Below are 25,689 nucleotides of genomic sequence, written 5' to 3'. Positions count from 1 at the left end.
CTAGCAATGCCTGGCCTGAGTCCTCTACCCTGCTTTTCCACCAACAATCCAAACTCCTAACAGAAAGGGTTGAGTCTATGGTTGAAATCAGTTAGAATATGGACTGAAAGCTTCTTAGTACTCTGCAAAAAGAAAAAAAAAGTTCCTGATGAAGGATGGTTCTAGAGTTCTAGAGCATCTCCACCCCACCTAGCTAAAAGGCCCAGTTGACAGCTGACTAAGGAGCAACTCACAATGCACCCTTTCAAGAGGTTAAGTGACAGCATATGGGAAAAGAGCCCATGTGAACCAGCCTAGCTGTACAGCTGTAGAGAAAGCTGGTCATGGATCAGCAGCTCTGTCCTGATCTCCTGTGGGATAGTGAAACTCACCAGTTTTGTTTTGTTTTGCTTTGTTTTTCTTTAAGATATGTTGGCTGGAGGCAGTGGTCAGCAACCATATCAAGATCTTATCTTGACTATTCTTATCCATGACCTGCTGCTTAGAATAGGACAGCACTGACCAAGGCTACACACAGGCTAAATTTTTACAGTAAGTGTACACTTTTCTTCTGAACCAGTGTTCAACCCTGGCCCCATCACATTCTAATGAAACATTAAGCTGTTTGTTTTCCCTTCCAGACCGTGAACTCCCTGTATCTGCTAACATAGCAGCTGAGACATATAACAAATGAGGCTTTTGTCCTCTGATATTTGTTTGTAAAAGAGACCAGGGGAAGTATATGATTCTCAAGGCTTGTTTAGGATCACAGAAGACACAAGACCCCAAGTCCCAACCCTTATCTTAGTTGGACAGCCCATCCCAGGGTGAAAGTGGAGACGGTGAAGATCAGTACCGGTGAAGGAGCGGTAAGCATAGCATAGGGCATTGAAGTTATTGAGTGTATTCAGGAACTGATTCTCCAAGGCACCAAGCTGTTGCTCAGTGCTCCTCTGTTCTTGGGAAGGATCCATAAAGGGACCAGACAGTGCCTTCGCTAGCAGGCCTTCCAGCTCTGCCAATGCTGCTGCCATCAACTGCTGCAGCTTGGGCACAATGGCATGTCGTCTACTGAGCAGGAACTCTGAAACTTGGCTTCTCTCGAACTGAAATGTCTCCCATAAATCCAGAAGCTGTGGGTCAAGCAGAGGACAATTGAGATGTGGTTATAGAGAAGGGAGACCAGGAGAGATGAATAATTTCTTATATTATTCTCTTACCGCGATGTCTAGAGTCTCATTCTCAGAAATGAAGAGGACACAGTGGTTCCGGATGAGGTCATGGAGTGATCGGACATATTCCACTTGCTCCTCCAGGTGGCAGTATTGCTCGTTGGCTTCATTCAGCTGCAGAGGTGACAGCCTAAGACCAGCACCCCAACAACCCTGGACTCACCCTCAAGGGGAAATCCCATCTTCCAGAGTGGGGCATCTAGAGGCTCCAAACCCAGCTTCAGCCTTTAAACCATTTGAGATGAGGAGGACTATCTAGGATCAGACTTGCTTTAGACTTAGGTCTTAAAAGACATCTAGTTCTTATCTCCCAGACCTGATGACAGGACAATATATCCTTCACAGACCAATTGTCCCAAGATACAAAGACACATCTTTGAAAGCAGTGGTTCTCAACCTTCCTAAAGCTGCAATCTTTAATACAGTTCCTCATGTTGTGGTGACCCCAACCATGAAATTATATTCATTGCTACTTCATAACTGTAATTTCACTGACCCCCGTAAAAGGGTTGTTTGACTCCTAAAGGTGGCGCAACCCACATGTTGAGAACTAATGTCGTTTTTTTTTCTTTTTTTTTTTTTTTTTTTTTTTTTTTGTCTTTTCTTCGGAGCTGGAGACCGAACCCAGGGCCTTGCGCTTGCTAGGCAAGTGCTCTACCACTGAGCTAAATCCCCAACCCGGAGAACTAATGTCTTAAAGCAAGGTTCTCTCTTGTTTCTTTGGGGTCTGCTCCTGTATGAGGAAGTAGAGCAGCACATAAACAGCAAGGACAGATGACATAATGCAAGCATGGCTTCAGATTGTCAAACCCTGTAAAGAACTCAACAAAAATCTAAATGAGCTTTTGAGCAGGCCGGACCCTGGATATATGAGGAAGAAAGGATGAGGAGAACTCACTTTTTGGGAGCACTGTGCAATGGCATGAATGTCTAAGTTGATGGTTTGGAAGACCTGCAAGAACTCTGTCAGTTTTTTCATCAGCTGCTGATTACGGCTCCAGCATTCATCTTTCACCTGTTCAAGAATGTTCTTCCTCAGGTTATTTAACTTGGATTCTGGAAATAAGAGAATATAGTGTTAGGGGATGCATAGAAATAAGCATATCAAGTTAATATACAAGAGGGAAAGGACAAGACAGGACGTTTCCTCATACTACAACAATAGAGGTAAGCATATAGACATAAAGGGACAATTACAAGGGGTTCTCATAGTGTAGTAAATCCTCTGAACTGATGGATACCAGCCCTTCATCATGAGGGGAAGTGGACCCTGAGAAAGCTTGAGGAGGCCTCTACGGAGGAGAGTATTGAATTGAATGTGCGAATAGTTCTAACACTCCAAGCAACATGGAAGTATACATTCATGAGTCCTTGTCTTGTGTTCCTTTGGAGTCTTTCTTCTAGCAGAGGGACACCAAGAAGAGGATTAAAGCTGCCTTTTTCTGTTTCTTTTTGTTTGGTTTGATTTTGGCATTTTGAATACATGGTTTTGCTCTCATATTCCACCAAGCCCAGCATATATTTTGCTTTTGCAGATTCAAGGAAAGCAGTTGGGAGTGGATATAGGGTTAGAAGATAATCTACCTTAATAATAAGAACAAATTCATTGTCTCAGGAAGCAGGAATAAGGGGGCTGTAGTGATGTCTCAGATGGGTAAAGGTAAGCAAGCCTGACAACCTGAGTTCAATCCTCAGCACCTACATGGTGGAGAAAACTGACTCTTTTGAATGTCCTTTGACTTTCACACTCACACACTTATGATTGTGCACACATGCACCATGACATGTGAGCACACACACTCAAAACAAATATATAACTGTAATTCTATTTTTTTAGTTTTATTACTTTTAATTGTATAGTGTGTGTATGTGTGTGGGGGGGGTTGGTTGGTTGGAGTATGTGCAAGGAATCATAGGTGCCAGAGGAAGCCAAATAAATTTGCTTTCCTGAATGTATACCAGGGATACTGGGAACCAAACTCAGATCTTCTGGAACAGCAGTCCACACACTTGCCCACTAAGCTATCGCTCCAGACCCAAATATAATTTTTTTTACAAAGAAGTCTGGAATAATATTCACATGATACAATTCACTGCCTCTTTTTTTAGATATATTTATTTATTATACAGGAGTACACTGCAGCTGTCTTCAGACACAGAAGAGGGCATCAGATCCCATTACAGATGGTTGTGAGCCACCATGTGGGTGCTGGGAATTGAACTCAGGACCTCTAGAAGAGCAGTCAGTGCTCTTAACCACTGAGCCATCTCTTCAGGCCCTTAAGATCTCACTAGTTATAAAAGATATCACAATTTTAAATACTACTAAAAAAAGGGAAAATTAAACTGACATACTGCAATGTTATAAGAACTTCTCCAGTTTAGGTGTGTTAAAATAGGCATAGGGTATCAAAGTGCAATATAAAGATACTATATACCACAAATCCAGTACTGAGTACTTATTATATGTCAGACATCATTTCAAGTACTTCACATACAATAATTTACTTTACCCTTTGAGTAAGTACTATTGTTTATACTTATTTTATGAATAAGCACATAAAGACTCAGAGAGGTTAACTGTACTTGGTTCACATTATGCAATGGAGAATAAAGATTCATACTTACAGAGCTTCACTTTGCTCCATTATAGTTCAGGTTACAGAGTTAAACATGTATACACGTAGTCTGTGGTATACACACACACACATATATATATATATATATATATATATATATATATATAATACTACAATTTTATTTTATATACTGTGGTGGGTTTGACTGGTATTGTTATATATTCAAATGCTAAAGGCCCGAGACAAGGAGAGCCTTACATACACCAAATGATGTTATATAACCTTGTTCTCCAAGTTACCTTAGGATCCCTTATTTTCAACACAGAAACTGCTCCAGAGGGGTTGGGGATTTAGCCCAGTGGTAGAGCGCTTGCCAAGGAAGCGCAAGGCCCTGGGTTCGATGCCCAGCTCTGAAAAAAAGAACCAAAAAAAAAAAGAAAGAAAGAAAGAAACTGCTCCAGGCCCAGTGGGATGAATGTTTTACAAACACACACCAATAAAAGGTCTGTGGTTGAGCGGTAGATAGTACTTCACATACAATAACTAGGTGGGTGGGTTTTCAGTTACCTGTCTGGGGGTTGCAAGTAAAGAGAGGAAAAGGAGAAGAGATGAGACTAACGGAGGAGGCGGCCACCTTAAGAGGAGATGGACTATGAGTACGTGGCCAGGCCAAACAGCAAGTACCAGGGGCATATGGCTGGGATGTAATACAACAGCTCCAAGCCTGCCCAGTCTAGGCTCACAGCTCATAAATAAACACCTGGGCTGTGTGTCTTTCACATGAGCTAGCTAGAATTTGTAATTCCTTTTATAATATACTATATAATGTTATACAGAAAGTAAACCTACCTACCCTCTATTAGCATCTATGCAACTGGTGGGTAGAATAGTGAGTTTGGAGGGCAACTGAGATACACTGTAGATGGCACTCTCAGAGACTTGGAAAGACTATACAAGAAAACTAGGTACCAAGAGATGAATCTGATGAACCCTACCAAGAAGGACCTTTTGAAGAGCACCTATGCTGAACATCTCCCTTGGTGGTGATGGCCACCAGGCCACTGAATGCTGCTGCTGTGGTGCCAGGAAGACCATGTGGGAGTGCAGCAGTGTTTTCACATGACATAAAGAAGCAATGGCATGATCAAATGTTGGGGCTCCTTGGGTTCAAGAGCTGGGTGGTGATGAACTGGAAAATGTTTGAGAGATATCAAAGGGGAGAAGAAAGGGAAAGACTTGGTGATAAGTTAGGTGTGGTGTATTTCTACCTTTCTCTGTTCAAGTGAGTTTGTAAAGAAAAGGGGCAGAATTAACATCAAGGATGGTCAGTTAGAAGACTGAAGCAGTCATGGAATAAGAGGAAATAAAAATGCCACTGTCTACATCAGTCACTTCTAGAAGTAATTCAAAACTAAAGCAAAAAATAAAAAAGGAAAAAAAATGTTTTTCTTTCTGTAATCCCACATGACACATTAGCCTGCCTAGGCTACAAAGAACCCAAAGCTGAGTGGTCTTACATCACAAAGTCAGTGAGAGCCAGAGTTAGGACACTAGGACACTAAACTCTCAACTTGAAGAGGTCAGTGGATCATGGAATTCACAAACTAGAAAGAAATTAAAGACTCCTGGGGCAGGGCCAGAGAAAAGCCTGCCCAAATCAGGGTCAATAGAGAAATTGAACCAGTCCTGCCTTGCTAGAACAAACCCCTGCTCACGAGATGGAAGCCTCAGTGGTCCATAAGAAATTCATGAGGTCTGTGCATTCATCTAGTAAGGAGCAATAGCCAGGATGGCTAGGCAGGTGAGTGCTATCAAAAGGCTCACACCTTCATAAAGAAAGCAGGCCTGTGTGTGTGTGCGTGTGTGTGAGTGTGTGTGTGTGTGTGTGTGTGCGCGTGTGTGTGTGTGCGTGCGCGTGTGTGTGTGCGTGTGTGTGTGTGTGTGTGTGTCTGTGTCTGTGTCTGTGTCTGTGTGTCTGTGTGTCTGTGTCTGTATATGTGTGTTTGATTTTTCTCCTGTAAATAGGTACTGTGGTTGAGCCTATGTGAGGATCAAAATGCCTTCATATTTCCTAAGTAAACAAAGCAATGAGTTCCTAATTTACTCCACTCTAAGCCTCTCTGAGGCCAGCCGGCTCATAGTCTAGGCACTTAGCTGGGACGTGACAGCATGAGCCATACTTCACACAGGAAGTAAGATAGAGAAAGGGGGAGATAAGAAAAAGAGGTTATAAACCAGACTTCTCAGATCCAGGAATATTAATAATTGGTCTTGACCTAGTAGAGTATGATGTGACTGGAGGACTCAGGGTGAGGGAGCACACCTCTAATCCAAACACGTGGGAGACAGAGGCAGGGAGAGCTTGGATTTCTAGGTCAGCCTAGTCTACAGAGTGAGCTCTAGGACAGTGAGAAAAACCATGTTTAGAAAATACAACAACAAAACGAAACAAAAAAGAAAAGTAGATGGACTGAAGAGGAAACGGACCAGAGTGTTCTTAAGTCCTACTTTTACATGGAACTTTGGGATGAGGCCTCCTTAAATGGCTTCCAGTTTTGATAGTAAACAGTCACTGCATAGTAAAAATTATGGTGTGCTGTGTTGTGGCAGAGAGGAAATGAACCCAATATTTACAAGTCCTCCTGGTCCCAAATGACCGGAGATACCCCAGATAGCAGAACATTGATCCCACTGAGCCTGGATGCAGTTTCTGTATTAGATATAAGGGATCCTAAGACAACATAGAAGTGGTCGGCTAAAACAAGTGGCAAACGCAAGAGATAAGAAAAAGACTTCATTAACCTCCCAAAGAGCCACCATGGCAATAGGAGCCATGGTTGGGCTGATTCAGAGAAGGGTGGGGCTGGAGAAATGGCCCAAAGGTTAAGAGAACTTGCTGTTCTTGTAGAGTACCAAAGTTTATTTCCCAGCACCCATATTGGACATGACACCAGCTCCAGGGAATCCAATGCCCTCTTTTAGCCTCTGCTGGCACTTGCACACTATACGCACCCTGCATATTGTGCAACACACACACACACACACACACACACACACACACACACACAACTTTTAAAGAAAAAAGAAAAAATGCACACAGAACACATCCCAGCTACACCAGCCTGCGATGCACCAGCACCAGAATCATCAATGTCAACAGGGCTAGGACCAGGCAAGGGAGTGTTATATACTCTGTGCAGATATTGTACAACCTAGTAGGCTGCCCCAGTGCCAGGGTTCCCGTGGAAGCAAAATGGAGCAGAGAATAATTGAGAATAAAAATCAGTGGTGTTAAGGATTCTGAACTGACTAAATATTCAAAATAGACTGAGTTGGACCACAGTGACTGTTGTTAATGAGAAGAGTCCTCATTAACTGGGAAGTGTATGCTGCTTTGCCATTGTCCACAGAGGCAGGACTGCAGCATGAGGCAAAAACAGAGAGGAACTTCTCACTCATGCAGATGGTGGTAGAAATTTTAGCACCATTACATTCAAGAAAGGGTCATCCTAGATTCCCAAGACTCTCTGTGAAGAAATCCAAGCTCAGGATAAGCTTCTTAGTCATATATGGTTTGACCTTTCTTTACAAGAATAGAAAAGTTTTCATTAACTAGAACATGATTCCCAATAAATACAGGGAATTCCAAATAGGAATATAGGAAAGCCAAACTTTTGATGGCAAAAAGGAGGAGCTATGAGCTAGTGCTCTGGAAGACTCTAAAGATACAAACAGGGACCCGAATCAAAGGTTTCTAGACGATATTCTAGCCCCATGGTAACCCATGTGTAAGGATGTAAGGAAGGAAGATATAGAGAAGACAAGAAGCACTTACCCAACTCTTCTTGAACATCACGGCCACTCAAGAGCAGCAACTTGCTTTTTGTCAGCAGCTCGACAGGCATATTGGAGACACGTTCTTGCCAATTTTTCAGCTTTCTTACCAGTTTTACATAGTCACTGATAGGAGAGCCTCTCAGGTCCTCTAGCTTCTTAGAGTTCCAGGCTTTCAGGAACTCATAGATGTCTTCTACCCATTGCTGTTTATTGCAGAATTCCTGCACCTCCTGCCTCATGTCCTATGGGCAAATAAGATGTATAAAGCAGAAGGCAGCAGCTGTAATGGGAGCTGGCAGCCAGAAGCCCATTTCTTAAACCCCTGCTCTCACCTCCAGGAGAGCCTGTTGTACAGCCAGTGCCTGTTGGATTCCAGCATTCTTGTTCAAGTCCTCCTGTACATGGTCATAATTAGGATGCAGATACTGACCCCGTAGCCGGTGCCCACGGACTTCCAGGACATTAGTAATTGCATGAGACTTCCAAGGCCACACGTATCCTACGTTCGGGCCACAGAAGAGGCGAACAGCATCGCTGGGCTTTCCATGAAACTTGGGAATTGTGAATTCTGTATTTGAGTCCTGATCTTTATTGTCTAGTGGAACACATGATAGAATAGTCTGTGAGCACTCTCTAAAGCTATACACAAACCTTCTCTCTATTATGAATGCACACTCACAACACACTGTGCTCCTATTCCCTGTTTCTTAGTGGAAATATATATATATATATGTCATCAATGTTAACAGTATAGCAAATCCATGGGAGGAATGGGTCAGCTAGAACTCACATACTGATAATAGAATTTGTCCAGTGTAAGCAGAAAGGGAAATTATTACAACTTATAAAGTGTGTTTCAAAGTAACTAATAGATGAGAATAGGCTGAAGAGTCTAGCTAACTGGCACAGCTCCTGACAATATCTTCTTTGGCTCAGCTTCTCCTGGCTAAACTGTCACAAACTGACTTCTCTAACACTGCTCTCTGACCCTACTCTCTGTCTCTTGGAACCTCCACTCCTTTTCTCCAACTTAATTCTGAATTGAAAGCTCAGATGAATCTAACTGTCAGACCCTACATCAATAGGCTGTCCGCCTGCAAAGGCACTGGGAAGTGCACTTTAGGAGTATACCTAGCCTCTGCACAACAAAGGAGGACAGAAAAATGGATGCATGTTAGGCAAAAAATTATCCTTGGGCCTGGCTTCTCCCAATAACATTTTAGGAACTGACTAATTGCCAATGTCAGTATTTTTGGTAAAAAGGCATGTAAGCAGGAAGAGTTGAGAGCTCACATCTCAAAACTACAAGCAGGAGGCAGAGAGCACATTAGGAAGGATGGGAGACTTCTGAAGTCTCAAGGCCTGTGTGCATGACACTCCTTCAACAAGGCTACACTGTAGTATGATTCATTTTGTGTGCCTAGCCCTTTACCGGACTCTGTGCCTTTCAGTGTTGATTGCCTCTTGGAATTCTGGGATACAAAAAAAGCCTGCAGAAGCTGAGACAGAGGAATAGGATCAGAATCAGAGAATAATAGAGTCCAGTTGGCAGAAGAGGGGAGGTACCTGGAGACAGAGAGTAGGGTCAGAGAGCAGGGTTAGAGAAGACAGTTGGTGACAGTTGAGCCAGAAAAAGATGAGCCAAAGAAGACATTGTTCGGAGGCAGTTGAAGAACCTACACCAAATATTGGAAAAGAGAAACATAAAATAAAAGCTACACCACACCTCCCATTCCTTCCCAAATAGTTCTACCATCAGAGGAGCAAGTATTCAAACATATATGCCTATAGGAGCCATTCTCCTTCAAACCACCACACTGACACATGAAGTCTACATTCAAACTATACCCAGAATCCAACTAATTTTCCCCATATCTACCATCATTTAACTAAACTCACCCAAACCATGTCACTATTGTCTTTCACTGCCATTGCAGAGAATAGCTTAGAAACATAGACTCCGCTTGGCTTACACGACACAAATACTCCATTACTAACAACCTGGGATCCTCGCCTGCACCAAAATGTAGTTGAAGGGCAGACTCCACTTCAAACAATGGATTAAGTTATTCCCCTTAGCAACTTCTTGGTAACTCCCCTTCTGTGGTTACTTTCCATTCAAACATGTTGCAGAATATTTCTAGGAACCAGAGGCAGGGATCCAATCCAGTGTGAACCAGTTTTGGATTCAGGCACAGTAGTATGTTCTAAGTAAACTTTTAGGGTAAATCCTCTATTTGCCATTTATGCCTATCCATAATTGGGCATGCTTATGATCAAAATCATCATGGGAAAGGACAGGCACAGCAAAGTCAGGCTTGCATAACCTAAGCCTGTTGATTAAACAAAGAAATCAACCACACTATACCACTTAGCAACTAACTCTTCTCCCTCTTAGACTCCACAGAAGGAAGCCACAAGCACCTGTCACTTTAGCCTAAGGGGCTAACACTTCTTGTTGCTTTGCTATTTGTATATGATCTTTCAATTCTCTCAACAGGAACCTGGAAACTCCTGGACTAGATAGCAAGGTTAGGAAACAGTACTGCAATAGTCTTTTCTTGCCAATAATATCTTATAGCCTGTTCCGCATAGAAAGAATAACAATGTTAATGTCAGAAGGGATTCTAAGACCTTGGGCACTGGCTCTGTACCCAGTCCTACAACACCCAGAGGAAGCCCAACTCCCAGGTGTCTAACACATCCAGGATCAGAGGTGTGGAGGCCACAAGTACCCCAACACCAGGAATAACTGGGACCCCCAGAATGCAGGGATGCGGGACCACTGCACAGCCATTGGCACAGGTTCCTTCTGGTCTGAACCAGCGCCCTAGCTGGTTCAGACCCACTCCTATGACCAGAGGGAGCCTGACTCCCAGGTGCTCTGAAACACCCAAGATCACAGGAGAGGCCACAACATCCTCCCCAAAAACCACAACACCCAGAGTAACTGGGTCCCCCAGGATCCGGGGATGCAGGAACCCCCAACCAGCCAGATACACAGGTCCCTTCCAGTCTGAACCAGTGCCCTGAGCAGACCTTGGGTGCTGGCTCCACTCCCAGTCCCAAAATACCCAGAGGTGTGACTCCCAGGTGCTCTAATATGCCCAGGATCAAAAATGTTCTGAAACACCCAGTATCACAGGATCACAAGATACCAGAATCAGGACCACAGAGACGGCTGGATTCTGAGGAGTTCTGACACAACCAGGATCACAGAAGAGACAGAGACAGCAAGGGCAGGTCCACAAAGAGATAACCAGATGGCAAGAGGCAAGCACAAGAACATAAGCAATAGAAACCAAGACTACTTGGCATTATCGGAACCCAGTTCTCCCACTACAGTAAGTTCTGGATACCCCAACACACCAGAAAAGCAAGATTTGGATTTAAAATCACATGATGATGATAGAGTAAATTAGGAAGGACATAAACAACTCCCTTAAAAAATATAGTACAGCACAGGTAAACAGGTAGAAGCCCTTAAAGAGGAAACACAAAAGTCCCTTAAAGGATTATAGGAAAGCACAGTCAAACAAGTGAAGGAATTGAACAAAACAATTCAGGACCTAAAAATGAAAATAGAAACAATAAAGAAACCACAAGGGACCCTGGGTTCGGTCCTCAGCTCAAAAAAAAAAAAAAAAAAAAAAAAAAAAAAAAAAAAAAAAAAAAAAAAAAAATCCAGAAGAAACCACAAGGAGACAACCTTGGAGATTTGGAGATGGAAAAACTAGGAAAAAGACCAGGAGTCATAGATGCAAGCATTACCAACAGAATACAAGAGAGATAGAAGAGAGAATCTCAGGCACAGAAGAAACCATAGAAAACATTGACACAACCCGTCAAAAAAAATGAAAAAAAAAAAAAAAAAAAAACTCTGAACACAAAACATCCAGGAACTCCAGGACACAATGAGAAGACCAAACCTAAGAATAATACGTATAAAAGAGAGTGAAGATTACCAACTTAAGGGCTATTAAATATCTTCAACAAAATTATAAAAGAAAACTCTAACCTAAAGAAAGAGATGCCCATGAAGATACAAGAAGTCTACAGAACTCCAAATAGAATGGACCAGAAAAGAAATGCCTTCTGCTACATAATAATCAAAACACCAAATGCACAAAACAAAGAATGAATATTAGAAGCAGAAAGGAAAAAAAGTCAAGTAACATATAAAAGCAAACCTATCAGAATTACACCAGACTTCTCACCAGAGACTATGAAAGCCAGAGATCCTGGGCAGATGTCATACAGACAATAAGAAAACACAAATGCCAGCCCAAGTTACTGTACCCAGCAAAACCCTCAATTAGTATAAATGGAAAAATCAAGATACTCCATGACAAAACCAAATTTACACAATATCTTTCTACGAATCCAGCCCTACAAAGAAAGGATAATAGATGGAAAAGTACAACAGAAGAGGGAAACCCCACCCTAGAAAAAAATAATCTTTCAAAAAACCCAAAAGAAGATAGCCACACAAACATAATTCCACCCCTAACAACAAAAATAACAGAAAGCAATAATCATTTTTCCTTAATATCTCAACATCAATGGACTCAATTCTGCAATAAAAAGACATAGACTGACTGGATAAGAAAACAGGACCCAGCATTTTTCTGTATACAAGAAACACACCTTAGTGATGGAGACAGACATTACCTCAGAGTAAAAGGCTAGGAAAAATTTTTCCAAGAAAATGGTCTCAAGAAACAAGCTGGAACACCTAAAAGCTCTAGAACAAAAAGAAGCAAATACACCCAGGAGGAGTAGAAGGCAGGAAATAATCAAACTCAGAGCTGAAATCAACCAAGTAGAAACAAAAAAGGACCATAGAAAGAATCAACAGAACCAAAAGTTGGTTCTTTGAGAAAATCAACAAGATAGATAAACCCTTAGCCAGACTAACGAGAGGGACACAGAGAGTGTTTCCAAATTAACAAAATCAGAAATGAAAAGGGAGACATAACTACAGATTCAGAGGAAATTCAAAAAATCATCAGATCTTACTATAAAAGCCTATACTCAACAAAACTTGAAAATCTGCAGGAAATGGACAATTTCCTAGACAGATACCAGGTACCGAAGTTAAAGCAGGAACAGATAAACCAGTTAAACAACCCCATAACTCCTAAGGAAATAGAAGCAGTCATTAAAGGTCTCCCAACCAAAAAGAGCCCAGGTCCAGACGGGTTTAGTGCAGAATTCTATCAGACCTTCATAGAAGACCTCATACCAATATTATTCAAACTATTCCACAAAATTGAAACAGATGGAGCACTACCGAATTCCTTCTATGAAGCCACAATTACTCTTATACCTAAACCACACAAAGACCCAACAAAGAAAGAGAACTTCAGACCAATTTCCCTTATGAACATCGACACAAAAATACTCAACAAAATTCTGGCAAACCGAATCAAGAGCACATCAAAACAATCATCCACCATGATCAAGTAGAAGCTTCATCCCAGGCATGCAGGGATGGTTTAATATCTGGAAAACCATCAACGTGATCCATTATATAAACAAACTGAAAGAATAAAACCACATGATCATTTCATTAGATGCTGAGAAAGCATTTGACAAAATTCAACACCCCTTCATGATAAAAGTCCTGGAAAGAATAGGAATCCAAGGCCCATACCTAAAAATAGTAAAAAGCCATATACAGCAAACCAGTGGCTAACATTAAACTAAATGGAAGAAACTTGAAGCAATCCCACTAAAATCAGGGACTAGACAAGGGCTGCCCACTCTCCCCCTACTTATTCAATATAGTTCTTGAAGTTCTAGCCAGAGCAATCAGACAACAAAAAGGAGGTCAAGGGATACAGATCGGGAAAAGAAGAAGTCAAAATATCACTATTTGCAGATGATATGATAGTATATTTAAGTGATCCCAAAGTTCCACCAGAGAACTACTAAAGCTGATAAACAACTTCAGCAAAGTGGCTGGGTATAAAATTAACTCTAATAAATCAGTAGCCTTCCTCTACACAAAAGAGAAACAAGCCGAGAAAGAAATTAGGGAAAGGACACCCTTCATAATAGACCCAAATAATATAAAGTACCTCGGTGTGACTTTAACCAAGCAAGTAAAAGATTTGTACAATAAGAACTTCAAGACTCTGAAGAAAGAAATTGAAGAAGACCTCAGAAGATGGAAAGATCTCCCATGCTCATGGATTGGTAGGATTAATATAGTAAAAATGGCCATTTTACCGAAAGCGATCTACAGATTCAATGCAATCCCCATCAAAATACCAATCCAATTCTTCAAAGAGTTAGACAGAAAATTTGCAAATTCATCTGGAATAACAAAAAAACCAGGATAGCTAAAACTATCCTCAACAATAAAAGGACTTCAGGGGATCGCTATCCCTGAACTCAAGCAGTATTACAGAGCAATAGTGATAAAAACTGCATGGTATTGGTACAGAGACAGACAGATAGACCAATGGAATAGAATTGAAGACCCAGAAATGAACCCACACACCTATGGTCACTTGATTTTTTTGACAAAGGAGCCCAAACCATCCAATGGAAAAAAGATAGCATTTTCAGCAAATTGTGCTGGGTCAACTGGAGGTCAACATGTAGAAGAATGCAGATCGATCCATGCTTATCACCCTGTACAAAGCTTAAGTCCAAGTGGATCAAGGACCTCCACATCAAACCAGACACACTCAAACTAATAGAAGAAAAACTAGGGAAGCATCTGGAACACATGGGCACTGGAAAAATTTCCTGAACAAAACACCAATGGCTTATGCTCTAAGATCAAGAATCAACAAATGGGATCTCATAAAACTACAAAGCTTCTGTAAGGCAAAGGACACTGTGGTCAGGACAAAACGGCAACCAACAGATTGGGAAAAGATCTTTACCAATCCTACAACAGATAGAGGCCTTATATCCAAAATATACAAAGAACTCAAAAAGTTAGACCACAGGGAGACAAATAACCCTATTACAAAATGGGGTTCAGAGCTAAACAAAGAATTCACAGCTGAGGAATGCCGAATGGCTGAGAAACACCTAAAGAAATGTTCAACATCTTTAGTCATCAGGGAAATACAAATCAAAACAACCCTGAGATTTCACCTCACACCAGTGAGAATGGCTAAGATCAAAAACTCAGGTGACAGCAAATGCTGGCGGGATGTGGAGAAAGAAGGAACACTCCTCCATTGTTGGTGGGATTGCAGACTGGTACAACCATTCTGGAAATCAGTCTGGAATTTCTCAGAAAATTGGACATTGAACTGCCTGAGGATCCAGCTATACCTCTCTTGGGCATATACCCAAAAGATGCCCCAACATATAAAAAAAAAAGACACGTGCTCCACTATGTTCATCGCAGCCTTATTTATAATAGCCAGAAGCTGGAAAGAACCCAGATGCCCTTCAACAGAGGAATGGATACAGAAAATGTGGTACATCTACACAATGGAATATTACTCAGCTATCAAAAACAACGAGTTTATGAAATTCGTAGGCAAATGGTTGGAACTGGAAAATATCATCCTGAGTGAGCTAACCCAATCACAGAAAGACATACATGGTATGCACTCACTGATAAGTGGCTATTAGCCCAAATGCTTGAATTACCCTAGTTGCCTAGAACAAATGAAACTCAAGACGGATGATCAAAATGTGAAGGCTTCACTTCTTCTTTAAAAGGGGAACAAGAATACCCTTGGCAGGGAAGAGAGAGGCAAAGATTAAAACAGAGACTGAAGGAACACCCATTCAGAGCCTGCCCCACATGTGGCCCATACATACACAGCCACCCAATTAGACAAGATGGATGAAGCAAAAAAGTGCAGGCCGACAGGGCCGGATGTAGATCTCTCCTGAGAGACACAGCGAATACAGCAAATACAGAGGCGAATGCCAGCAGCAAACCACTGAACTGAGAACAGGACCCCGTTGAAGGAATCAGAAGAATGAACTGGAAGAGCTTGAAGGGGCTTGAGACCCCATATGTACAACAATGCCAAGCAACCAGAGCTTCCAGGGACTAAGCCACTACCTAAAAGACTATACATGGACTGACCCTGGACTCTGACCTCATAGGTAGCAATGAATATCCTAAAGTAAGAGCACCAGTGGAAGGGGAAGCCCTGGGTCCTGCTAAGACTGAACCCCCCAGTGAACTAGACTGTCGGGGGGCGGCAATGGGAGGAGGGTGGGGAGGAACACCCATAAGGAAGGGGGGGGGGAAGGGATGTTTGCCGGAAACCGGAAAGGGAATAACTTACTCAAATGTACATAAAAATACTCAAGTTAATAAAAAAAAAAAAAAAAAAAAAAACAAGCTGGAGTAGCCATTCTAATATGGAATAAAATTGACTTTCAATCAAAAGTTATCAAAAAATAAGGAAGGACATTTCATATTCATCAAAGGAAAAATCTACCAAGATGAACTTTTGATACTGAACATACATGCTCCAAATGCAAAGGCACCCACGTTCATAAAACAAACTTTACTAAAGCTCAAAGCACACACACATAGCACCTCACACAATAATAGTGGGAAACTTTAACACCCCACTCTCATCAATGGACAGATTATGGAAACAGAAACTAAACAGAGACACAGTGAAACTAACAGAAGTTATGAACCAAAAGAATATAACAAATATCTATAGAACATTTCATCCTAAAACAAAAAAAAAGAATATACCTTCTTCTCAACACCTCATGGTCCCTTCTCCAAAATTAACCATATAATTGGTCACAAAACAGGTCTCAAAAGATACAAGAAGAATTAAATAATCCCTTGCATCCTATCACAGACTAAGGCTGGTCTTCAATAACAAGAACAACAGAAAGCCCACATACACATGGAAGCTGAACAACGCTCTACTCAATGATAACTGGGTCAAGGAAGAAGAAAGAAAGAAATTAAAAGACTATTTAGAATTTAATAAAAATGAAGGCAGACCATACACAAACCTATGGGACAAAATAAAAGCAGTGCTAAGAGGAAAACTCATAGCTCTGAGTGCCTCCAAAAAGAAACTGGAGAAAGCATACACTAGCAGCTTGACAGCACACCTGAAAGCTCTAGAATAAAAAGAAGCAAATACACCCAAGAGGAAATAATCAATCTCAGGGCTAAAATCAACCAAGTAGACACAAAAAGAACTATGCAAAGAATCAACAAAACCAGGAGCTGGTTCTTTGAGAAAATCAACAAGATAGATAAGACAGACTAAACAGAGGGCAAAGAGAAAGTATCCAAATTAACCAAAATCAGAAATGAAAAGGGAGTCATAACAACAGAAACTGAGAAAATTTTAAAAAATTGTCAGATCCTACTACAAAACCTACACTCAACAAAACTGGAAAATCTGGAGGAAATGGTCAAATTTCTAGACAGATACCAGGTAACAAAATTAAATCAGGATCAGATAAACCATCTAAACAGTCCCATAACCCCTAAAGAAATAGAAGTAGTTACTAAAAGTCTCCCAACCAAAAAAACCCCAGGATCAGATGGTTTACTCAGAATCCTATCAGACCTTCAAAGAAGGCCTAATACCAATACTCTTCAAACTATTCCACAAACTAGAAACAGAAGGAACACTAATCAATTCGTTCTATGAAGCCACAATTATGCTTATACCTTAACCACACAAAGACCCAACAAAGAAAGAGAACTTCAAACCAATTTCCCTTATGAATATTGATGCAAAAATACTCAATAAAATTCTCACAAACCAAATCCAAGAACACATCAAAGTGGTCATTCATCATGATCAAGTAGGATGCAGGAATGGTTCAACATTTTCAGCAATGTAATCCACTATATAAACAAACTCAAAGAAAAAAAAACACATGGTCATCTCATTAGAGGCTAAGGAAGATTTGACAAAATTCAACACCCCTTCATGATAAAAGTCTTGAAAAGATCAGAAATTCAGGGCCCATAACTAAACATAGGAAAAGCGATAAACAGCAAACCAGTAGCCAATATCAAACTAAATGGAGAGAACCCTGAAGCAATCACACTAAAATCAGGAAGTAGACAAGGCTGCCCACTCTCTTCCTTCTTATTCAATATAGTACTTGAAGTTCTAGCCAGAGCAAATAGACAACAAGAGGAGGTCAAAGGGATACAAATTGGAAAGGAAGAAGCCAAAATACTACTATTTACAGATGATATGATAATATACTTAAATGACCCCAAAAATTTGACCAGAGAACTCCTAATCCTGATAAACAACCTCAGCAAAGTGGCTGGATATAAAATTAACTGAAACAAATCAGCAGCCTTCCTCTGCTCAAAGGATAAACAGGCTGAGAAAGAAATTAGGGAAATGACACCCTTCACAATAGTCATACAATATAAAAAAAAAAAAATACCGTGGTGAAACTCTAACCAAGCAAGTGAAAGATCTGTATGACAAAAACTTCAGGTCTCTGAAGAAAGAATCAAAGATCTCAGAAGATAGAAAGACCTCCCTTGCTCATGGATTGGCAGGATTAATATAGTAAAAATGGCCATCTTGCCAAAAGCAATCTACAGATTCAATGCAATCCCTATCAAAATTCCAACTCAAACCTTCATAGACTTAGAAAGAGCAATTAGCAAGTTCATTTGGAATAACAAAAACCCCAGGATAGCTAAAACTATCCTCAACAATAAAAGAAATTCTAGGGGAATCACCATGCCTGACCTCAAGCAGTATTACAGAGTAATAGTGATAAACACTGAATGGTGTTGGTACAGAGACAGGCAGGTAAATCAGTGGAATAGAATTGAAGACCTAGAAGTGAACCCATACACCTATCATCGCTTGATCTTTGACAAAGGGGCTAAAACCATTCAGTAGAAAAAAGACAGCATTTTTAATAAATGGTGCTGGTTCAAGTGGAGGACAGCATGTAGAAGAATGCAAATTGACCCATTCTTATTGACTTGTACAAAGCTCAAGTTCAAGTCTATCAAGAACCTCCACATAAAAGCAGATACACTCAAACTAATAGAAGAGAAAGTGGGGAAGTGTCTTGAACACATGGGCACAGGGAAATATTTCCTAAACAGCAATGTTCTTATACTCTAAAATCAAGAGTCGACAAATGGGACCTTATAAAATTGCAAAGCTTCTGTAAGGCAAAAGACACTGTCATTAGGACAAAATGGCAACCAACAGATTAGGAGAAGATCTTTACCAATCCTACATATATAGAGGGCTCATATCCAATATATAGAAAGAACTCAAGAAGTTAGACTCCAGAGAATCAAGTAACCCTATTAAAAAATGGGGTACAGAGCTAAACAAAGAATTCTTAACTGAGGAATATCCAATAGCTGAGAAGCACCTAAAGATATGTTCAACATCCTTAGTCATCAGGAAAATGCAAATAAAAACAACCCTGAGATTCAACCTCATACCAGTCAGAATGGCTAAAATCAAAGACTCAACTGACAGCAGATGCTGGCAGAGATATGGAGAAAGAGGAACACTCCTCCATTGTTGGTGTGATTGCAAACTGGTACAACCACTCTGGAAATCAGTTTGGAGTTTCCTTAGAAAATTGGACATAGTACTACCTGAGGACCAAGACATACCACTCCTGGGCATATACCTAACAGATGCTCCAAAATACAACAAAGACAAATGCTCCACTATATTCATAGGGGCCTTAGTATAGCCAGAAGCTGCAAAGAACCCAGATGTCCTTCAACAGACAAATAGATACAGAAAACGTGGTACATTTACACAATATAGTACTACTCAGCTATTAAAAGCAATGACTTGGGCTGGAGAGATGGCTCAGTGGCTAAGAGCACTGACTGCTCTTCCAGAGGTCCTGAGTTCAAATCCCAGCAACCACATGGTGGCTCACAACCATCTATAATGAGGTCTGATCCCCTCTTCTGGTGTGTCTGAAGACAGCTACAGTGTACTTAGATATAATAAATAAATAAATCTTTAAAAAAAGCATCTGAAGACAGCTACAGTGTACTTATATATAATAAATAAATAAATCTTAAAAAAAAGCAATGACTTTATGAAACTCTTAGGCAAATGGAAGGAACTAGAAAATATCATCCTGAGTGAGGTAGCCCAATCACAAAAAAATACACACATGGTATGAACTCACTGATAAGTGGACATTATCCCAAAAGCTCAAATTATCCAAGATACAATCTACAGACCACATGAAGTTCAAGAAAAAGGATGGCCAAAGTGTGGATGCTTCAGTCCTTCTTAAAAGGGGAAACAAAAGTATTCATAGGAGGAGATATGGAGATAAAGTTTGGAGCAGCGACTGAAGGAATGGCCATTCAGAACCTGCCCCACCTAGAGATCCAGCCCATACACATACAGCCAGCAAACCCAGACAATATTGCTGAAGCCAAGAAGTGCATGTCAGGAGCCTGATATAGTTGTCTCCTGAAAGGCTCTGCCAGAGCCTGACAAATAGAGGCAGATGCTCACAGCCAACCATTGGACTGAGAATGGGGTCCCCAAAGGAGGAGTTAGAGAAAGGACTGAGGTAAGTGAGGGCATTTGCAACCCCATAGGAAGAACAACAATATCAACCAAACTAAACTCCCAGGGACTAAACCACCAACCAAAGAGTACTCATGGAGTGACCCATGGCTCCATCCGCATATGTAGCAGAGGATGGGCCTTGTTGGGTGTCAATGGAGGAGAGGCCCTTGGTCCTATGAAGGCTAGATGCTCCAGTGTAGGGAAATGCCAGGGCAAGGAGGCAGGCTGGAGTTGGTGGGTGAGAGAGCACCCTCATGGAGGCAGGGGTTGGGGGATGGGATGGGGGATTTCTGGATGGGAAACTGAGAAATGGGATAATATTTGAAATGTAAATAAAAAAATCCAATAGAAATATCCAATAAAATTTTTAAAAAGCAAAAAATGAATATATTCAATAAAATTTAAAAAAAAAGAAAAAGGGGATTGTAAGATAATGGTAATAAAACCATTCTGAAATGTCTGCAAATACTCACATTAAGATGATGAAGCAATTAGGAACTCAAATAGGTAATAATTTTAACAACTAAGGAAAAGGCACAAGTCCCAAAGTACCAGTAAGTGGCCAAGTCAATCTTAGCCTCAAGATACCAACATTTATGAGTATGTAAAATAATAATACTTGTTCCAACTTAATCTAGACTTACTTTTTGAAACTATGTCCCCAACAAGTGTGATCTATATGTATTTATCTACATAAAATCCAGACTCCTTTTACAGAATCTTTTTCTTCTTGTGAATGATCCCCTAAAACTAACTTCATATTTTATTCTTCTTCATGAAGACATACCAGTTGGCTAGAAAATTAAAAGGTATCTAATGGTTTTAAAGATTTTTTTAATGACAACATTATTGTCCTGAAGAAAGGTGATGTTGCTGGCATACACGTTTAATCCCAGCACTCAGGAGGCAGAGGCAGGTAGGCCAGCCTGGTCTATAAATTGAGGTCCAGGAGGGCCACAATTGTTAAACAGAGAGATCCTATCTTGAAAAACAAACAAAACAAAAAAACAGAAAAAAAGTCATATCAAGATGTATTTTCTTTCTAATGGTTAACAAAGTTGAGATTTTGGGCTGGAGAGATGGCTCAGTGGTTAAGAGCACTGGCTGCTCTTCCGGCAGACCAGGCTCAATTCCCTGCACCTACATGGCAGCTCACAACTATCTGTAAACTCTAGCTTCAAGAGATGCAACACCCTCATACATACAGGCAAAACACCAATGCACAAATCATTTTTAATTAAAGTTTTTTTAAAGTTGAGTATTAATATCTCAAAGCTTTGATGAACTTCCTTATCAGAAATAACAGCCACATGAGCTGAGGCAGAAGTTGAGCAAGCAGAGCTCATCAGACAAGCATACATTAGGATAGCAATAAAATTCAACAGAAAATAAAATGCAAGTGATAGTGGAGAAAACCTGGAATTTGAGGTGAATCAGGGACAATGTATCAATGTATCCACACACATGACTTAGCAAGCACATATACTTAAGCAAATGGATTAGTGAGCACAACTCCCTCTAGACTCTTCTACTGCTCAACAGGCATGTACAGTACCCAGGTTAGAGCTGCCCTATTACATCCAAGGTCTGACCTGTACTGGCTGATTCTCTTGTCTACTTTCTATGCCATTTGCAGTCTACATGTGCCCTTCCCCTCCATTCAGACTTCCTATCCCCTGTCTCAGCTTCTTTAAATACCTTCAGAATACAAGGGCTCTCTGGAGGTCCTCAGGTCTGTAGACTGCATTACCTTCAAGTCAGGAGACAGAGAGGGAACAGAAATAGAGAAACAATAAGATTCTAAACAGGTTGAAAACTTCAGATTTCATAGAGGATAGGACTAGGAATCCCAAGAGCCCACCCTCTGTTCAAGTCCAAAACCTTTAGGGCAGAGGTCTTGATAGACTGCAGGCTCTTAATGAGACTCTGGATTATAGATTCAACACGGGGCATAGGAGACAACTGGCCATTGTCATCAAAGACCAGCTGTGATACCAGAAAGGGGTTTTGCCTTGGGGCCTGTAAAAGAAGGATCAGGAGTGGTTGTAGGGCCAGATGAAAGTGTACCCCCCCACCCCCATGTAGTCCGTTTTCTGATTACCTTCCCACCCACCCACCACCTCACTTGCAGATTATTGGCTATAAAGGAAGTTATTTCATCTTCTAAGATGGAAACAAGGTTCTGACAAATCATGTAGTCAATCAGGCGGGCAAACATTCCCAGCTTTGACAACCATGTTTCTGCCTGCTTCAGTTTCTTCTCCAGTTGCCTGCACAGCGTCCTCTGAAGATATATGGAGCCTTGGCTTTTCCTGATCCTGTTCCAGTTCTGCACTCGCTCCTGCAGGCCCTGTTGCATTTGATATGTGTCTTCATGAATCTTTTAGAGTAGAAAGGAGAAACACACTGAGGACAGAGGATGAGAAGTGAAGCAGCTACTTACTGGTTCCTGCAAACAAAGAGGCCTTTGTGTCTAGAACCCAGAACCTAGACATGCATGTGCAAGGCTCCCTTTTTTAGTAGAGATTGACTCCAAACACTTTTAAATTACTTGAGAAGACACATAAGAGGATTTATATTTAGAGGACACATGTGGTAATGTGACAGAACAGGCCTACCTAAGAAAAGATCACAGGATAAGGCAGCTGACCTTGGTGATACATACCTGTAATCCCAACATTTGCAAGATATAGGCAAGAAAATCAAGATAAGGGTCAGTCTGAGTTATGAGACTATGCCTCAAGACAAACAAACAAATCCCAGGTTGGAACTTAATTGGAAAAAGTTGAGTATAGGGACATAGAGAGTGTCACAAGGCAAAGGGTAGATAAACATTGCATGACCAAAGCCAGCAATGATTGCAGGATTTGGACTCTAACCATTAGGTCTGGATTAATGGAGCCTTCTGAGAAATATAGTGTCACCTTATATTCTATTACAAGCTTTATGGGAACTGACATAGACTTTCAATTGAAGGAAAGTTGGTATGAGAGAGTCTCTTTATGGGTTCTTCTCAGTCTAGAAAGATTTTAAACTGATGAAGACAGAGTTTTCAAGTCTCTGTGTTATCTTGTTGGGGGACCTAAGAGAGATACAGGAAAGCTCTGTTTGGCCACACCAAACTGATGGTCTTGGACTCTCATCCTGTGCCAGGCTCTACTGAACCCATAATTAGAGCTGACTGGTGTCTGTACATTAGATTTCTATTCTGTAGGAACTCAGGTCTCAGTGTTCTGAGAATCAGTTGAGCCCTGAGCAAACGCATCCTCAAAACTAGGAAATTGTCATTTTCCTTGCTTTATTGATACCCTAAAGGCTTAGTATTTCACACTTCGTAGCCCTTCATAGTCTGGTACAGTGGTTCTCACCCTTCCTATTGCTGGGACCCTTTGATGCAGTTCCTCATATTGTGGTTGCATCGACTCCACAACTGTAATTCTTCTACTGTTATAAATCATAATATAAATATCTGACATGCAGCCCCTATCGGGGTTTTGACCCATGGGTTGAGAGCGGCTGGTATAGTACATTGTCCTTATCTAAAAAACTGTAAAACCTACCCTTTCTTCTGCAAGATCCTTGAGGAGGGAGTCTCCAGCATACCTTTTGGGTTTTTTTTTTCCTTTTGTTTAACACATTTGGTATAAAGTTGTTCCATTGTAAATGTTTAGAGGAAGAATATAATGCCTTCCATTAAAAGGGTCCCCCTAGTTTACTAATCAGCACAAAGCCATACAAATGACAATAATTACTACAGAAAAACATAATCAGTATACAGTTTTAAAATACCACTACTAGTTACAGTAACTTGGAAGTTGTAATTCTTTAAAACCCGTTAAACATGATTCAACCATTCATAATTTAAAAAAACTCTTTGTGAATGAGTAATAGAGAACCACAAAAAAAAACCCACTCTTTTTTAATGTTTCAAAACTATTTTAGCTCTTCATGATGCTGTTTTTAGTGAGCAGTGGAATGCACTTATTCAGCATCAATTAACACCTTGGTTTGAATAGTTTGGTGTGCAACTGTCAGAATGACTGAGTTCACATCTCCCATCCCTGCCTCCAGAAGGTGCTGGCCAGCAGGGAAAGGTTTCATTCTGTTCTGTGCAACAGCAGACAAGTGGCTCTATGCATTTAATGCTTGTCTTTTTGTTTCTTAAATGACATTTTTGGTACTAAAGTTTAAAATTCAACGTGGAAGCATGTACTGATATTTTATAATTTATAATTTTCATAGTTTCTTTAGAACACTTGCTTTAGCACATATAAGTTTCTGGGTTCGTGATGTTCAGCACCAGGAAGGAAAAAAATATATATAAGAAACCCTTTTCTAGCTTGAAATAATAAAAAAAAATCTGCCTCATATTCTAAAAGATTTCTTTTCATTTCAAGCTGATATCTTTTATCCAGAGTGAGTAGTAGTGGAGTGATAATTAGTAAAAAAGGCTCAAGAATCTAATGCACAGAATCCTGGGTAAGAGAAAGTAACAAATACAAAACTTGAAAAGACCCATGATCCTGAAAACAGGGTAGAAACATTAGGAAATATTACAGCTGTTGAGATAGCTGTAATAACAGTATAAAGCTGGGGTCTGGCTAATAGCACTGGCCACTCCTCCAAAAGACCCATGTTCAATTCTCAGCACCCACACGGCAGTTCCCAACCTTTAGTAACTCCTATCCCAATGGCTCTGACACCCTCACACCAATGCACATAAAAAATTAAATAAATTATTTACTTAAAAAAATTGTAAAGCTGGGTGTGGTAATGTGCACTTTTAATGCCAAGATTTAGTAGGCAGAGGCACGAGGATCTTTGGGGGTTAGAGACAATCAAGTCTACATATTGAATTCCAGGACAGTCAGGGCTACATAGAGAGACCCTTCTCAAAATTAAAAAAAGAAAAAGAAAAAAGAAAGGAAGGAAAGAAAAAAGAAAGAGAAAGTACAATAAGTAATCAGGTTATTTTGTATAAAAATAACCATCTAATTCCAAACAATATGGGAACGCAAAGAAGCAGAGCAGCCAGAGCTACCTCGAAGGGCAGAAAAGGTGTAAGGTGTGCAGTACCAGATAGAAAGCCTCATCAGAGAGCTGTAATAATGAAGTCAGTGTGATCCTGAAAAAGACACGCGTAGCTTAATGAGTGCTACAGATTTCAGACACAGACACTTAACAGATAAAACCATATGAGAAATGCTGGGGAGAGAGATGTAAAGCTCCTGTCTCACAAACGTGAGGATCTGAGTTCACATTCCAGCATCCAGGTTAAGGAGTGGAATCTGACTCTAGAGCTGGGGTTGAGGTCAGTTGGATCCCAAGACCTCACTGGTCAGCAAATCTACACAACTGATGAGTATCAGGTTCAGTGAGAGAGAGATTATGTCTCAAAAACAAAAAAGGTGAAGTGTGATTGAGGGCCATACCTGACATCAACCTCAACCTCTGGCCTACACACACACACACACACACACACACACACACACACACACACACACACACACACAAATATGTAAATGCATACACCCA

General features: G+C 40.7%; 1 protein-coding gene across 1 annotated transcript in view; it reads right to left on the bottom strand.

Annotated features, from left to right (window-relative positions):
• Nucleotides 1–25,689, bottom strand: part of Dnhd1 (dynein heavy chain domain 1) — an 86,029-nt gene that overhangs the window by 39,738 nt on the left and 20,602 nt on the right. Inside the window, 7 exon segments of the mRNA XM_032893188.1 lie at nt 836–1,325; nt 2,110–2,267; nt 7,626–7,869; nt 7,960–8,222; nt 21,853–21,904; nt 22,036–22,173; nt 22,280–22,534. Of these exon segments, the coding sequence (XP_032749079.1) occupies nt 836–1,325; nt 2,110–2,267; nt 7,626–7,869; nt 7,960–8,222; nt 21,853–21,904; nt 22,036–22,173; nt 22,280–22,534 (1,600 nt within the window).

The sequence above is a fragment of the Rattus rattus genome, chromosome 2, assembly GCF_011064425.1.
Source record: "Rattus rattus isolate New Zealand chromosome 2, Rrattus_CSIRO_v1, whole genome shotgun sequence".
Classification (NCBI taxonomy): Eukaryota; Metazoa; Chordata; class Mammalia; order Rodentia; family Muridae; genus Rattus; species Rattus rattus.
This window is presented reverse-complemented; position numbering and strand designations above follow the sequence as displayed.